The 18,449-nt window shown below is 42.5% G+C and overlaps 1 protein-coding gene and 1 pseudogene across 5 annotated transcripts in view; one reads left to right on the forward strand and one right to left on the reverse strand.

The window, feature by feature from the left end:
• TRIM37 (tripartite motif containing 37) overlaps positions 1-18,449 on the forward strand; it is a 198,214-nt gene that overhangs the window by 84,738 nt on the left and 95,027 nt on the right. For all 5 annotated transcript variants that reach the window (XM_073574320.1, XM_073574337.1, XM_073574329.1 and 2 more), the window contains exon 12: positions 16,231-16,307. In XM_073574320.1, the coding sequence (XP_073430421.1) occupies positions 16,231-16,307 (77 nt within the window). The remainder of the gene's footprint in view (positions 1-16,230; positions 16,308-18,449) is intronic.
• LOC141088925 (ribosomal RNA-processing protein 7 homolog A-like) lies at positions 7,988-9,052 on the reverse strand (annotated as a pseudogene).

Genomic DNA, 18,449 nt, shown 5'->3' on the forward strand with positions numbered 1-18,449 from the left:
CAATGCTTCTAATGAAAAGCCAATGTTGGTAGTGGCAGGAGAGGTTACCTGCCAGATGGAGTATTTCCTTAGTCTTAAATAATACCCAACACTTTCTTGAGGTTTAGACATGTAAAGGATTCAGAATACACATGATCTCCTGGATGAGTAGGGTACATACGTCTCAATGCTCCGCTATTTTCCATGTACTGTTATTGCTTTGATCTTCCAGCGGAGCAGGGTCTCTGGCCTGCAGGTTTCCTTGTAGTATGGTAAGCTGGTCTCTAGCCAAGGTTTAAGCCGAGCCCAAGAGGACCGACGAAGGAACTATCCTTTGTGATAAGCACATACAGCGAATTACTGGTCTGTACAGTCCTCTTTGTATTGTGGCTGTGGTTATCACAATACCTTTTGCTGTGCAATAAGGTTTTAAACCTATTCTGTGACACTGGTGTTCATAAATATCTATCACAATAACTGATACAGGAAAGATGTATATCTTTGTACCGTGTTAGCCAGTAGATAGAAAACTATTCAGAATTGAGAGTCCTTAGTGGTTGATACCTTTTAATGGCTAACTGAAAAGATTGCAAGATTGCAACACATTGCAAGCTTTTGAGACTACTCAGGTCTCTTCATCAGGCATAGACTAATACAAAATCTGAAGAGTCACATATTTATGCCCAATACAGCACAGAAAAAATGCAATAGATGAGACAAGTGACATGAAGCAGAATTATGATTATGGGAGAGGGAGAAACATAAATATTGCTCCAGTTCATAGATAAGGAGTCCGGATGTTTTATTGTCCTCTGATTGGGGTCTCCTAATGTGTTGTGATGCCCCCACGAGGTCTTGGGAGCAAATTCCTTAATTGATGTAAAAAGACATAATTCCATGCGACACATTCATTCCAGCATTGAGAGTGTCAAAGGTCGTCATAAATTTATACTCACAGACTCTTCTCTCTCTCTGAGATGTGAAGTTACCTTTCAATACCAGTAATTTCATATCCCCGATGTCGTGGTCTATCATTCAAAAATGTTTTGCCACAGGTAGATCCATTCTTTTTTCTCTTATTGTGTGACGATGAGCATTCATCCTTGTTCTAAGCTTTTCCCCTGTCTCCCCCACATACAGACCCCCAGTTGGACATTTAGTACAAATAACAAATAATAAGTACGCCACATTAGATGTAATGCAGCTGAAAGTACCTGGGATCTTGCAGTCCTGATGTGAATTGGGAATCTTTATCTTGTCCGTGGTCATTATATATGGACAGGTTTTACATTTTTTCTGGTTGCAAGGAAAGGTTCCTCCAGCTTTAGGAGAGGACAGGGAGCTTCTGACAATGATGCTTCTTAGATTTGGGGGATGCCTAAAGCACAGTAGTGGGGGGTCTGGAAAAATGGATTGTAATCGGGCATCTTTTTGTAGTAAAGGTTGTAATTTCCGTGCAGCTCCCCTTGGCACTTCCAGATTTGGGTTGTAAGTGACAACTAGAGGCACCCGGTTATTTTCTTCTTTAGCTTTGTAATGTAGCAGGTGATTCCTTGACATTCTAGTGGCCCTTGTAATTTGGTTTTCAATTGTTTTTGGATGGTAGCCCTGATTCAAAAAGGTCTTTTTGAGGCGACCAAGGTGTTTGTCTCTATCCATGGGGTTGGAACATATGCGATTTGTGTCTGATGGCTTGGCTATAGATAATAGAGTTCTTTATGTGTTTTGGATGGAAACTGTCGATTGGCTTCTGATACAGGGATGTCTCTATTTCATTGTTTTTTAGCTTAATGATGGTGTCCAAAAAGTTAATCTCAGTGCTGGAGTAGTTGAGTGTTAAATTGATGGTGTGATGAAATTGATTAAACTGTTCGTGGAACATCTAACAAATAGGAAAAGGTCAGACTGGACACCTCCACCTGGACGCAACCCTCATTTGGATAAATATATAGACTCCTTCAGACATTTGATAACATCCAAAATCATAGACACTAACAGGAGACAAGCATCCAACATCAGTGCCCAGGAGAGAAAGGCAATACGGTCTTTAAAAACCAACAAAGAAATCATCATTAAACCTGCTGACAAGGGAGGTGCAATAGTCATGATGTATACATCAGACTACATGAAGGAAGCAAACAGGCAACTTATGGACACACGCTACTATAGAAAATTGGAATGGGATCCTACACAGTACTATTAAAAAGAACTAAACAAGTTGGTATCTTGTCTGCCTGACCAGTCCATAAGAACTGGTGATGACCTGATACCAGAGAGTCCAAGAATAGGGACGTTCTACATGCTTCCCAAAATCCACAAATCTGGAGATCCAAGAAGACCAATTGTTTCATGTGTGAGCACCCTCACTGAGCAGGTATCTGGATGGGTAGAGGGTATTCTTAAACCACTGGTGAAGGATACACCTAGCTACATTCAGGACACAACTGACCTATTGAATAAACTAGTAGCAATAGGTCCTCTACCAGAAGGAACCATCCTGGCCACCATGGATGTGGAATCTTTGTACTCTAATATCCCACACCAAGATGGATTAAATGCCTGCAAATTCTTCATGGAAAACACAGGGACTGATGCTGATGCTGTGGTGAAACTTATAAAATTCATCCTCACCCACAATTACTTTGAATTTGACAACAAGATCTATCTACAGGAGACTGGCACAGCTATGGGAAGTAAAATCGCTCCACAGTATGCAAATCTTTTCATGGCCAAGCTTGAAAGCGACTTTTTGTCCTCATGCTCCATCAGGCCCCTGGCCTACTACCGCTTCATTGATGATATTTTAATCATCTGGACGGAGTCTGAGCAACCGTTAAAGATGTTCCACGAACAGTTTAATCAATTTCATCCCACCATCAATTTAACACTCAACTACTCCAGCACTGAGATTAACTTTTTGGACACCATCATTAAGCTAAAAAACAATGAAATAGAGACATCCCTGTATTCGAAGCCAATCGACCATCCAACATACCTTAAATGGGACAGTTTCCATCCAAAACACATAAAGAACTCCATTATCTATAGCCAAGCCATCATATGTTCCAACCCCATGGATAGAGACAAACACCTTGGTCGCCTCAAAAAGACCTTGGTCGCCTCAAAAAGACCTTGGTCGCCTCAAAAAGACCTTTTTGAATCAGGGCTACCATCCAAGAACAATTGAAAACCAAATTACAAGGGCCACTAGAATGTCAAGGAATCACCTGCTACATTACAAAGCTAAAGAAGAAAATAACCGGGTGCCTCTAGTAGTCACTTACAACCCAAATCTGGAAGTGCTAAGGGGAGCTGCACGGAAATTACAACCTTTACTACAAAAAGATGCCCGATTACAATCCATTTTTCCAGACCCCCCACTCTGTGCTTTAGGCATCCCCCAAATCTAAGAAGCATCATTGTCAGAAGCTCCCTGTCCTCTCCTACAGCTGTAGGAACCTTTCCTTGCAACCAGAAAAAATGTAAAACCTGTCCATATATAATGACCACGGACAAGATAAAGATCCCCAATTCACATCAGGACTACAAGATCCCAGGTACTTTCAGCTGCATTACATCTAATGTGGTGTACTTAATTATTTGTACTAAATGTCCAACTGGGGGTCTGTATGTGGGGGAGACAGGGCAAAAGCTTAGAACAAGGATGAATGCTCATCGTCACACAATAAGAGAAAAAAGAATGGATCTACCTGTGGCAAAACATTTTTGTATGATGGACCACGACATCAGGGATATGAAATTACTGGTATTGAAAGGTAACTTCACATCTCAGAGAGAGAAGAGTCTGTGAGTATAAATTTATGACGACCTTTGACACTCTCAATGCTGGAATGAATGTGTCGCATGGAATTATGTCTTTTTACATAATTACTCGTGGGGGCATCACAACACATTAAGAGACCCCAATCAGAGGACAATAAAACATCTGGACTCCTTATCTATGAACTGGTCCAATATTTGTTTCTCCCTCTCCCATAATCATAATTTTGCTTCACGTCACTTGTCTCATCTATTGCATTTTTTCTGTGCTGTATTGTGCATAAATGTGACTCTTCAGATTTTGTATTAGTCTATGCCTGATGAAGAGACCTGAGTAGTCTCGAAAGCTTGCAATGTGTTACCATCTTTTCAGTTAGCCATTAAAAGGTATCAACCACTAAGGACTCTCAATTCTGAATAGTTTTCTATCACAATAACTGTAATTCACTGCGGTTCATTAGTGGTATTGGGGTGCAACAGGTTGTTCCACTGCAGATCTTGTTTGCCACATTCATACTGAAATTGGCCATTATAGACATATATCAGACACTCACTACAGTGATTACCTTTTATAGATCCCTTTCGATATCTGTTGTCTCATCTTATAGATAATTTCTATATCTAGCCTGGTTCTTACCTAGAACTTTGATCCTGGGGCTTCTGTACCCACCCTGAGACCTTTAATTTGGTATTCTCCATGGTGCTGTCCGGAGGGACGTAAGGGAAAAAGGGAAATAGACCTACCGGTAATTCTGTTTCCTGTAGTCCCTCAGGACAGCACCCTTAGTTCCCTCCCTTATGTTTGTCTTTAGGCCTGCATGGGATTGATCGGCAGATTGTTCATCCATCAGGTCATCGTGGCTCGAAATTGGGATGGAGCTGCTAAAGGGAAAGTGTCTTACATACACGATTGTAAGGGTGCGTTTAGACCATTTCCATCCATCCTCGGTGGTACTTTGAAAAAACACTGGAGGGTGGAGGTGGGAGGGACCTTTTAACCTCTCTCTGATCCTGTCCCACTATAGGGCAAGGAAGGACGTCCTCCATGGTGCTGTCCTGAGGGACTACAGGAAACAGAATTACCGATAGGTCTAATTCCCTTTTTTTTTTTTTTTTTTTTTTTTTTTTATTGCTCAATATGATAGACTGAATAGTTAGTTAGAAGTTGTAGCGCCATATCACAAATATCCTGATTTACTTTATTTTTTTGCTTACAAAATAGGTGATCAGTCATCGTATGTATAGCCTATTATTTGTTGCTTGTTCTACTCGTGTATCTGTGATACTTTCTTATATTGTACTGTGTTTTTGTGCTTATAATATGCCTGACCAAGGGTCTCTTTCTAAACGTTTTGAGGCAGAATGCATTTTTGCCAACTAGTTGAGTGGACAGCGTTTTTAGATTTTGCCTCTTTGCCCTCACCCACACCAGTCTCTGTATATACTATGTCCGTAGATAGTGAGGTGCCGATCACAGGAGTGAGCATGTCGAACTAGTATGCACAGGCTACTCTGTCCTGGCAATGATAAGCTCCTGGTGCTAAAATCATCAAAATCAAACACCTACAGAGCTTGATAAGAGAGGCATCCCTGAAATGTGTTTGAATCCGTACAAGGGTCTAAAACACGCAGCTCCCGTAGCGTCATTGTCGCCTTCATTCTCAAAGGCCCATCTCAGCCGGGTCCAGGGGCCTCCGATGTCAGCATTCCCTTTTAACTGAATGTGTATCCTCGGACATGCATTCAATTGAAATGTATTGCGGTACAGCGACTAGCTCTCTGCAGTGCAATGCCAGTACCAACCACCTGTCGCCATCTGTTGCTGTTGCACATGATGTCCCTGTCATGCGCCGCCTCGGTTGTGGAGGAGGAGGACACTATTCGCTGAGCAAGGAGAGGAGAATTTTTTGTGTATAAAGAGCGACATAATGTTGGACATGGTTACAGGTACAAGATGGGGACCATTATTACAGGTCGGGCCCTACTACAGGTTGAAAGACATTACAAAATTGAGGACATTTTCAGGACTGGGGACATTATTTCAGCATCGGGGATATTATTTCAGGGCAGGGTATGTTATTATAGGACTAGGGATATTATTTCAGGATGGTGAACTTTACTTCAGGATGAAAGACATTATTACAGGATTGGGGCAGAATTGCTATAAGGGGTTAATTGTAAAACAATAATACTGTATAGGGCCAATTGAGGGACAAAAAAAAAACTTTTTAAAAAAATATTCAAAATAAAGTAGGAAAAAATAACGGGAAAATATTTGGCCACTAAAAATGCTGTTTTACATATAAACTGCCGTAAGAGACCTGTGCCATAATGGCAAACATGCAAAAAATTATTAAAAAAAAAATTCAAAGTCATGGTAGCACTGAAAACATAATCTTCTCTTGCAAAGAAATGCAGTCCTTCATAGTCAGATTTTTTTCAATGTGTGGCACATTTACCCACCTGTGGTGAAACCCCTGCTCTACAGCATGCTGTCTTCACCTTACACAGGAAAAACCTGCAGGCAGATTCCCTTTAAATCAGTGGCCCCCAACATTTGTTACTTTGAGAGTCACATTTAGCACTGAGAAATATTCATGAGCCACATTCAACAATACTTTCCAGATGGTTGCCTCCACCATTGCCTTGTCTGATGAGTGTCTATACATTTCTAATTTCTGATCCAGCAGAAAAAGGTAGGGGTGGACAACTGATTTTAAAGGAGTTAAGTTTTGGAGACTGTTCTTATTTTTTCCTTGAATGCATGTGAATTTTTTTGCAATTTAGGTTTAGTTAAAAAATTTTGCATTGTTGATCATCTATAGACAATGTCAAAGTTGAATGTCCAAGATAACAGGGCCAGTTAAAAGACAAACTTTTTTTAAAATTGTTAATGTAATCCATCTGCAAAAATGATTTTCCTTTCAGCCATGACAGACCTGAAACCTACTGAAATAAAAGGGCAGTACTTCCACATCGGTTGGTCTCCTGTCCTTGATTGGGGACCCTGATGCTGGAAGCAAGATGATAGAAAAAGCACTTACCCAGGCCTGTCTCGGTGTCTGAAAGAGCTGTTGTGAGCCGGCAACGCCAGCTTCATGTGTTGGAAGCGCTGTCCGCTAGTCCACTGAGTGCTCATGCATGCAGGCGGCAGTGACCAATGCCCCACATGTGTCCGGGCCTATGAAATCATCTCTTACCTTGCTGGTGTCACTGAAGCAGGGCGCACTGTGAATGAGCAATCCCGTTGACGTCCGGTAGGGGGCGTGATGGGAAGATGCAGTGGTGGCGCACTCCACTTATGTCACTAAAGCAGGACACGCTGGGAAATGGCGTCATGCAGAGGGGCGTGTGACCGGAAGTAAGACTCTTCCAGTGGTGCCGGAGGAGGCGTGTTCTGGAGGGAGACGCTGTGGTGGTCCCTCATTCAAAATGAGGTTTGACCACCAGTAGAGCGCTTGTGCCTTGGCTTTCCTTCCTGATTACCATGGAGGATCAGCAGCATGAACACAGTGGGGGCAGTTGCTCTAGTGGCAGGAACAGTAGCAGACCCAGCCAGAGGAGCAGAGTGCCTCTCTCCTTTAACTATTCCTTGTAGGACATACTTTGCTGTCCACTTACCATCCTAGTAGCTCTTCTCTGAATTTGCTTCAGTTTTTCAATGTCTGTTTTAAAATGTGGTGCCCAGAACTGGGCACAGTATTCAAGATGAGGCCTGACCAAGGAGGGGTAGAGGGGGATAAATTACTCCACGTGATCTAGACTATGCTTCTCTTAATACATCCTAAAACGGTTTGCCTTTTTTGCTGCTGAATCACACTGTTGACTCGTGCAGTCTGTGATCTGTTAGTATACCCAAGTCTTTTTCACACCTGCTGTTGCTAAGTTCTGTTCCTCCCATCATGTAGATGTACTTTTTGCTTTTCTTGCCATGTTGTAGAATCTTGCATTTCTTCCTGTTAAATACCATTCTGTTAGTCGCTGCCCATTGTTCAAGCTTGTCTAGATCCGTCTGAATACTTTCTGTCTTCTCTAGTGTTAACTATCCCAACTAGCTTTGCATCGTCTGCATTCCCGGTCTCCGATTGAGAGTGAGTATGGATCCTCCTCATCTTTCTCTTCTGACAGTGGATATGGGTGGAAGGGCATTCTTTCCAATAGAGGATACGCACAAATTAATTAAGGCTGTTGGAACAACTCTGGGTCTTGAAGAAAGATTGTTTAATCTCTAGAAGACGTAATATTTGGAACAAAGGAAAAGGCGTCCTTTTCCAGTTAGTAACAAGATACATATGCTTATTAACAAGGAATTGAGCAATTCGGAGAAGAGCGGAGACTTCTCATCATCTGAGATAAAATCCCTAAGACACAGAAGTGTCAACATCTTCAAAGAAATCTGCCCTGCTCTTTTAGGGCACTGGTGTCTTGAGGGACCCTCTGGATAAGAAGGCAGAGGGGTACTTGAGGCACATGTGGGAAGCTGCACCAGGCACTTTGAAACCAACAGGTACAGGGACCTGCACTGCACGTTCATTAATTATCTGGTTGCAGCAACTGGAAGAACAATTAAAGGATAAGACCATGAGAGATAAAATTCTGGCTAACCTGCTATAGATTTTTTTTTTTTTTTTTTCCTTCTCAGTCAGTCGAAGATTAACAGCTTCTGTCCATGCTATGCCTGGGCGACGACCTTTTTTTGTCACTGTTATCCAGCCATCCTCATCTGGCACCCCTTTCTTTTCCTTGGCCTTATCCTCCTTCGTTGCCACTTTATGGTCATCTACTTGCATATATTTGTCAATTTCAGCTTGGAGAACGACAACATCAGCAAAGGATTTCTCATAATCCTCTATCCACTTGTGTATTCCCGCTTTTACAAAATCATCCCTTTTAGATATGATCAATGGTGTCCAGACTTTAATGGACCTAAACTTCTGAATTCCGGAGGAATCTTTGAAAACAATATTTGCTGCTTGAAAGCCCTTAATTGCTTTCTGGTTTAAGTATCTAGCCCCTCCACACGTTTTTTTTTTTTTACAGAAGGTTCTGTTTTGTCAAGTAGTGTCACAGACTCCACAGCGCCACAAGAACTGAAGATATCAGATAAACATTCCTTGGTGACGTATGCTGGGACATTATTTACCAGGACTGAATTCTTATCGCAGCCTCCTGGGACTTGCAGTTCTTTGGCATACAAGCAGTGGTGCACTTTCTGCTCTTCAGAGAATTGGACTGGCAAGGCTGTGTATTCAGCCGGTGCTACAAACGTCTGTTCTGCTTTGGACGGTGCCATATTGAGGTCGATATGACGCCACTTTCAATGTGGCGCCGTCCAAAGCAGAACACACGTTCAGGACTATTTCCAATTTAAAAAGCCTGAATAATTTGTAAAGTACCAGGCCTTGAAGATGGAATCAATAAGCACAGCCATAAAGCTTCTATTTCAGAACCGCTACATGGTATTCATAGACTTAAAGGATGCATACTACCATATCCTGATTACATCCAAGCCATCCAAAATGTCTGGGCGTTTTCTTATTTATATAGTGAGAGGTAAAACCCTTCCAATTCGAAGTCCTGCCCTCCGGCCTATCTATGGCTCCCGAGAATCTTCACCGAAGTAATAGCCAAAATGACAGCCTAGCTTTGAGTTCAGTATACTCTGATTTTCCTTACCTGGATGAGTTCCTAATTGTAGGGAAATCGGGGTAACCTTGCGCAGCACACCTTGAAATAGTCGGGGGCATATTAGAAATGCTGGACTGGGTTGTTAATACACAAAAATTAAGACTAAGACCTGTAAAAATCCATTTGTTTTTAGGGCTTAGGCTGTGTTCGCACGTTGTGTTTTTTTTCGCGTTTTTCCCGCGGATTTACCAAAAAATCCTCTCAAACGCGTAAAGGAAGCTTCCCATTCATTTTAATGCATTTTGCACTTTTTGTGCATATTGGTCCGTTTTTTTTACCGTAAAAAAAAAAGCTTTGCGGTAAAAAACGCAGCATGCTCATTAATTTCTCCGTAAATTCCGCATTTCTGGCTATTTTCTGTGTCTGGGGACGCTACGGTAAAAACGTGCAAAAATCGCGGCAAAAACGCACGTTTTCTGGGAAGCAGTCTGGTTTTCATGCAGAAATTTTCTGCATACGTGTGCACATAGCCTTATACTAGACACCGAGATCCAGGCTTGCCTTCTTTACGAAGGAAAAAAGGACAAAGTTAGTATCCCTGGTAGCAGCAGTGTACAATCTGGAAATGACATTGGGGAAGGCAATGTTATTGTTGAGGACTCTGACTTGCTGCATCCCTGCGGTGCTATGGGACCAGTTACATAGGAGACAGCTTCAATGGGAAATATTTTCAGCGAACTCAGCTATAGTGTGAGCTTTTTAACAATAATGTATTCCAAAAAACCCTCAGGGGTTAAATGTTGCACACAGCCTAGAGAGTATCCCACATAAAGTAAATTAAAACATAACCTTTAATGAACCATTAAAGGGAAGGTACCATCAAAAAAAATTTTTTCAGCAATTGAAAGAATGTAAAGAATTCATGTTTAAATTTTCTTAAAAAATATTATCATTTGTTTTTAATTTTGTAAAATATGAAAAATAATTTTAAAAAGTTTGGCATTTCCACTTGTTAACACTAGGGGGAGCAGCTACTGAAATTTTGCACAAAAACCTAGTGTACAACTTGCTCACATTACTGCCCTGCAGTAATTATGGGCGGAATCTGCTGACATGGGTGTGATGTCACTCCTCTCCTCCCCTTCTGGGTGTTTGCTAAGGGAAAAGAGAGGATGACATCTAGGAACACAGTGATCAGCCATTTTGATGGGGCCTGCAAAGTTACTGACTGTCTTTGCATGCAAAGTCTGGATCAGAACAGGTCATCAATCAGCAGAAATGATTTCTGTGGAGCAGACGGTCCATCCAGGTGTATAAAACACAGCACTCTATGTACAATCCCTGGCACCGAACAGGGTGCCCCCCATAGACCAGCACACTGCTCTCCTGAAATACTCTGTGCTGCTGTCACCCTGCTCCTTCCACCATATATCCGGCCCCTGTCGCCTCGCTTTCAAACATCGCCAGGACAGGATCTGAGAGGAATGGGGTCTTCGGTCACCGAGGATGGCAGGCAGCAAGGATTCTGGGAGCAGGGTGACAGCAGCACAGAGTATTTCAGGAGAGCAGTGTGCTGGTCTATGGGGGGCACAGAGGGAGATATATGGGGGAGGAGCAGGGTGATAGCAGCACAGAAATCCAGGAAACATTTCTGCTGATTGATGGCCTGTTCTGATCCAGACTTTGCATGCAAAGACCCCATTCCCCTCCTCAGATCCTGTCCTGGCGATGTGTGAAAGCGAGTCGACAGGCGCAGTCCGGAGTGACGCTGGGAAGCAGGATGGGGGGAAATGTAGCCATACAGTAACGATAAAAATGAGACCCCTCTCTTCAGCTGCCTCCCCTGACTGCACCTAACTATTACCCCTGACCCTTGTGCAGGTGCTCAGCCAGAACCACCCTAGAATGGGTCCCCTTTTAGCAGATAATACTGCCATAGTGTTCTCACATAATACCGCCATATACTTCACACATAATACCGCCGTATACTTCACACATAATGCCGCCATATAGATCATACACAATACCACCATGTAGATCACACATAATACCAGCAGGGTGACAGCAGCACAGAGTATTTCAGGAGAGCAGTTTCACACAGGATAGGATTAGATACACGGCTCGGCAGTCCGTATCACACAGAATAGAATCAGCTACACGGCTCAGCAGTCAGTATCACATAGGAGAGGATTAGATACACAGCTCAGCAGACACATAACAAGTTGAGAGGCAAGAGAAGACATATCAAATAGGGATCACCATAAAGAATACATAGTTTTTATTTCAGAGGCAAGACAAAAGCACATAAAATCATTTAAAATATACAGCGGTTTTTGAACCAATATCTGTATAAATGAGAGCAGCAAAAACACCCTATAAATCCACTAGATGTACATGAATCACACATGCAGCATAACTACAAAGATAGTAAAGAACATGCATAGTAGCCTTATAATACAAAATTAGGTAGTTGCCCAATCAAAAAATGATACCACAGTCTATGTAGAAAAAAAATCATGATATCAGCTGCACAATATATACATATGACCTGCAGTAAAAAGATGGTACGTAAGAAGAGCATAATACAGATCATATCTGAGGGACGCGTATATATATGCATAAAGAAGCACTATAATGATCACATCTGAGGGATAAGTATATATAAAGAATAATGGTACCAAATATCAGTCACAGAAAAGTATAAGTCGGGGCGCCAATCAAAATTCTATATATGAAGAAAAAAAGTGCATAAAAAATGCAGAGGGTACAAGGGATGCAAAAATGATGATCAACAAATTAAGCTCCCTTCTCTCATATACTTTACCACCTCAAGCGCCCAGCTAAGACAGGAAATGTATCAAAGGATTAAGACTGCCATTAAGGCACAAATCAATGTAGAGGGTGAGAGTGCCGCTCCCATAACCCGACGCGTATCGTCACAATAGTGACTTCATCAGGGGTAAGCAGAAAGTCAGGATTAGATACACAGCTCGGCAGACAGTATCACACAGGAGAGGATTAGATACATGGCTCAGCAGTCAGTATCACACAGGATAGGATTAGATACACGCCTCAACAGTCAGTATCACACAGGATAGGATTAGATACACGGCTCAGCAGACATTATCATACAGGATAGGATTAGATACACGGCTCAGCAGTCAGTATCACACAGGAGAGGATTATAGAAGTCCAGCAGATGGCTAAGTGTTTTGAAAGAGCAGGGAGCAGCTCCTCCTATGTTTTGCTGCAGCTGGTCGGGTGTTTTGGAAAGAGCAGCTCGGTCTCCAGGAGCTCGTCTTGTATCCTCTCCTGCAGCTGGTATGTGCAGAGTGACCATCCAAGCCCTGTTATGCTGGAACAGTACAGCATCCAGGGCTTGCAATAGAGTGTAAATGGAGCTAAAAGGAAAGCACTGGGCTCTAATAAGATGGCGCCTGGCCACACCTACAGCTGTGAATTGTGCTGCCCACAGAGGCGTGCCCAGTTCACAGCTGATGCTGCTGCAATGATACAGATAGGGTCGGGAGCCGACTGTTGTCTCTTATGCCCAGGGACTACCGGAAATGAGCATGGAAAGTGTTGTTCAGCAGCCAGAAAGGTAAGATGGCAGCCCCCAGTGGCTGCATTAATACATTAAAAAAAAAACCCATACACACCACTGAGTCAAGCTTAGGGGACAATATCTTTTTATACTATTTTCTTTTTTACATTAAATTATGAAAAACCACGGCACCTTCCCTTTAAGAGAACATGACACACAAAAACATTACAAAAAAGTGCTCATGTAAACCAGTGCTCAATAAAAAAGGGTTTGGTCTCACCATTGGTATTAGATATAGTATTCCAGCATCAGGGCGTATCCTGCTGGAGAGATGATCCACTCGTGGGGAGCCGAGACATGGGAAAACCAGTGTTAGTGTAAAGTATTCTCCTACACTCCCTGTCGTGCCCCAGCGTTACTCCTGTCCTAACAAGGACAGGCCCTAAGTGGATCCTGTAGTGGACACCCCCACTGATAAGGGGAAAAATAGACAGAAGCTCCCTACCCGTTTCTTCCCCAATGGTGGGGAGTCAAATAGATATAAAGCAGTAGGAAAGGATATATAGAATTAGTGTTATCCGCTAAGTCCACAGGCCCTGCAGTGGACTTAATGGATAAAGTTGAGTACATATTTATTGCTACTTAGCTTTTATTATGTTGATTTGGTGACTGGCTATGGTGTGCAAAGAAATCTCTCTATCTACCCTTTAGGCTCCTAAGTTGATCTGACTTTTCAGTTTCATCTTGTTTTATCAACTTGCTATACATTGTTCTGGGAGTCTTTTTGTTCAGATAGTAACAACCCAGCTTTGTCCTGCAGTATGCGTTTGAGCCCTTATTTACTTGTATGTTGTAAATCCCCCTGATCTATTTAAAGCACTTTACTGTTATTTACCATTTAGGGGATTTTATTGCAATATTATTATATACTTACCTTTTATTGAGGGCAGAACTCATCCTCCTGCTCGATGTTTGCTTGTTTTTTTTCCTGTGTGTTGTCATCCCTTTTAAACTTTTAGACATGGTTCAATAAAATGTATATTTTTAAGTGAATCAATTGGAGGATTTTTTCTCAAGTAGGTTTTGAGGTTTTTGAGGCTATTAGGTTAGCTTACTCTGTCAGTGATGTTCCAGTTCCCAAGGGCATCAAGATTCATTCTACCAGGGCTGTCGTGGCATCCTGGGCAGAAAAGGCTGAAATATCCATCGACCAGATTTGTAAGACCACAACTTGGTCCTCACCTTCAGCATTCTTTAGGCACTATAAACTGGATCTATCCTCCTCTGCTGACCTAACCTTTGGTGGAAGGATGCTGCAAGAGGTGGTCCCTCCCTAATGTGACTTGTTTCGCTACAAATCTCACAGGTGTGCTGTCATGGGTGATAGGAAAATACCAAAATTACTTACTGGTTATCGTTTTCTCCAGAACCCATGACGGCACCATTGTATTTTCGCCCTTTTCACTGTGTTTGGTGGTCACTATAGACATTAAGTTAGAGTCGGGTGAAACAATGAATTGGTGTTGGTTGTGTATATAGAATTGTTTGGAGGTCCTCTCATGCTCTGTAAGCCAACTGATGCAGGTTTAGGTACCGCCCTTTTATTTAAGTAGGTTTCCTGACCTCGAGCGGATCCTTCTCTCAGGTGTGTGGTTATGGGTTCTGGAAAAAATGATTACCGGTAAGTACGGTAACTTTGGTATTTTTAGTCCCAAATACATGCATTTAAGCCAAAGAAAATGTCCCTCAAAAATGAGTAACCTTTTCAAGTCTTCACATATGGGCAGTTTTTCTTCTCTGGAAGGTGAGAAACCGTGCTTATAATTGCCTTTCTTAAAGGGGTTGTCTAGGCTTTTCACATAATCTCAGTACATATCTGGGCTGCAGAATTATGACAATAAGTGATTTACTTTCTGTCAATAGTTTGCACGGTTTTCTAGATATTCTGAACAGACCGTCCAAGGGGGGGGGGGTGTTATAGCATTGAAATGAAAACTAGTCGTAACCTCCTACTCTACTCCAAACATGCCCTCTATTGCAACAACCTCACCCTCCATAGCTACAGGCCCTCCCCGTCCACATGAAGAATCGTCCTGTATTTTGCTCCCATCAGTATTTGTGTCATTAGAGACACAGTGCTCACACATACACTTCACCAAATCTGCTGCTGTGTGAAGACATCAGTGACACAGAGCTGTCTCATTCACACAGCAGAGGCTTTGTCACAGAACAGATTACATCAGTGACTGCCATCCCCTGTGCAGATTAGAAGCTGCAGACCCCCATCACTGGCCATCACACAGTCTGTTCTCACTGCTGCCAGCAGCCTGGGGCAGTGAGGGAAGGAATTACTGATAATGAGTTATGTATTGTAATCATGGAGTGGCCCAGAATACAGGACGATTTTCACTCCTCACTAGTTTCACTTTCCATAGATAACTGTTCAGTGTGTGTCTGGAGGAGGAGCAGCTCTCTGCACTGAGGCTGCTGGAGGGGGAGGATTTGTTACTGTGTGATGAGGGCTGCTTCATGTGGACGGGGAGGGCCTGTAGCTATGGAGGGTGGGGCTGTTGCTATAGAGGGCATGTTTGGAGTAGAGTAGGAGGTTACGACTAGTTCTCATTTCAATTCCATAACACTCCCCCCCCCCCCCCCCTGGACGTTCTGTTCAGAATATCTAGTAAACCGTGCAAACTAGTGACAACATAAATTACTTATTGTCATAATTCTGCAGCCCGGATATGTACTGAGATAATGTGAAAAGCCCGGACAACCCCTTTAAAGGTATTGTGTAGGAATAAAAGAATAGATATTAATGGAAATGTCATTCTAAATAAGGCCTGTTTCACACTTCCGTTTTTTCAAATCCGTCAAAATCCGTTGTTTTCCGTAAAAAAACGGATCCGCCATTTTTTGCAGGATCCGTTTTTTTTGTCCCATAGACTTCCATTACGGTTACCGCGGATCCGTCAAAAAAACGGATCCGTTTTTAAAAAAACGGATCCGTTTGCATCAGTTTCCGTCAAAAAAACGGAAACGGATCCGTTTGGCGGACACAAAAACGGAAGTGTGAAACAGGCCTAACCTGTAGAATACCTTGTAATCAGTAAATCACCATCAAGGGTGGCATTCCTTCTAGAAGTAAAATGATCACCCCTTTTTACACTGACCGAAACCTGTCCTAGAATGTAATGACACGTGCTTGTGACCATGTGCAGTAGATGCGCCTCCGCTTGGACCTGAAAATAACCTATACCATGTTTTATTTTGACTTTTTAATATTTTATTTTCTTACCAAGGATGGAAATGGAGTTGTCAGGGGCTACTATTTATCTGTCTTCCTTGAACTTTCTGCTGGCCTTCCAGAAACATCAAAGTACGTGTTATCGTTCTGTGTGATTAAATGTGTTTCTGGTCTGTGAACACTGCTTTCTGTTACTGCTTTCAGGGTTTTTTATAGTACATAATCGTATGCTGCTGTTATCTATAGTCAGTGTAAATTGCAAAGGTTGACAAGGTCTGTAGTTTAAAGGGGCTTGTCCGGTCCAATCAATAAGTCTGCAGTCACTCTGTGTGACTTCGGTGAGAATTTGACGATTTCTGACCCAGGACTGGAGGGTTTGTATGAGTTATACATGCTCCCAGCCAGTGGGCGCTGCGTAGCTTCATACACTTGTACTGAGTTGAGGCCAGGCCATGTCACAGCCTCGCTCCATACAAGTGTATGGAGAGCAAGGATGAGCCCACTGGCCAGGTGTATGTATAACTCCTACATACCGTCCAGTCCCAGGTCCAAAACCGGCGAATCCCCATGTGCGTGTGCTGGGGGAATTCATAAGCCTGCAGTCACACTTAGTGACTGCAGACTTATTGATTTGGACCAGACAGCCCCTTTTAAATTGGAAATCCTGAAATAAATGAAAAATGTGGTTTTATTATCCAGCACTTCTTTATCCAAAGTTTTTAGTATCTCAAGCTATATTAATTTCTTTTAATTGATGCATTGCTTCTACACTCAAACCCTTTTTATGAGCTCTTTTATGGCAAATGGGCATCAATTAGGGCACCCGTTATCAACCAGAGTAGCACGCATTTCTGCTTCCAGAGGGTTTGTTTGTATCGCAATATTTTTTGGATGCTCTATATAGTGCATCTTTTGCCCTTCAGTGTCCTGTCTTATTCGCAGGAGACCAGTGAAATAGTTTGAGGATCAAACTAGGCTACCCCTTTTAAAGGAAACCTCACAACGGGATCAACACCTAAAATGTCCTCTCCCTTCTGTACCAGTCTGTCATTGTAAATTTGTTTACTGTTAACGATATCTATAACTTTGTATGTAACCCCCTTCTCATGTACAGCACCATGGAATTAATGGCGCTATATAAATAATAATAAAATCGAATTACTGTATATGTCTACATTTGTCTTTTAAGGCTGATCAACCCCATTGTTTGTGGGAAGTTTACCGTATACTCCCATTTTCTTCTTTAGCTATATATATTATTAAAAAAAAAACCTTGACTAGTCAACCAGAAAAGGTATGCACTATAGGCTGAACAGTCTTGCCCTGTCTGCTGATATCCTGCTCACTGAGATTTGACTGTGTTCACCAATCTGCTCTTACCCTCTCCTCCAAGAATTTTTTCTTGCGTCTGCTTATGAATGCTACAACATCTGCTACGACATCTGGGCATGCTCAGTGGACGTCTACTTATATGCCACAGGCTTGAGGTCACACTGCGCATGAAAGAAGTCAAGGCATTCACAAGAAACTGCAAGGTTCTGGGAAAAGAGAGAGGCCAGATCAGTGATCACAGTTAAACCTCAGTGGACGTGCTATCAGCAGAAGGGACAGGACTAGTCCGGACATAGTCTATCACCTTTTGGACTAGTTGAGGTCCTTTTGGATAAGCAGTGAAAAGTTTGAAAAGCTGAGTATTACTGTGTAAAGTACATTTCCCCCACACAATGGGGTTGTGTGATGCTTGTCACTATTCAAGGACAAGCTGTGGGGCATGGTAGTCCAAAGGTTCTGAGGCAGATGCCAAGAGAGCAGGAGTAAGCAAAAGGGAAACAAAGCATAGTGAAGTAACAGTACAAGGCCATAATACCAGGAAGATAGTGGATCAGAGCAAAGGGGCTAGGCAATCGGATGGTCAGAGCAAGGTCAGGCAGAAATAGATCCACAAACAGAGCACAGGAACACAAGGCAAAGCACCACCAAGAAAAAGCTACGGTTGGCAGAGATCTGAGGCTGACAGCTAAGTAGCTGAGTAATCATTTAGAACAGGGAACATCAGATGGATGCGCAGTACATCCCAGTCTCAGAACTGTCGGCTGAACTGTCTATCAAAATACCGACAGCTCATCATGCCCCTGCACTAGATTGGACAACTGAGCTGTCACTCACTGCGTCTAAGACACACTAAGCGGAGTAATCAACCATAACATACAGATGCAGCCATGTAATTAGTTCATGGGGGTTGATCTAGCTGTCAGGGGAACTTCAGTTAATCTG

This window comes from Dendrobates tinctorius, unplaced genomic scaffold, assembly GCF_039654945.1.
Source record: "Dendrobates tinctorius isolate UK_male_01 unplaced genomic scaffold, ASM3965494v1 ptg000007l, whole genome shotgun sequence".
Classification (NCBI taxonomy): domain Eukaryota; kingdom Metazoa; phylum Chordata; class Amphibia; order Anura; family Dendrobatidae; genus Dendrobates; species Dendrobates tinctorius.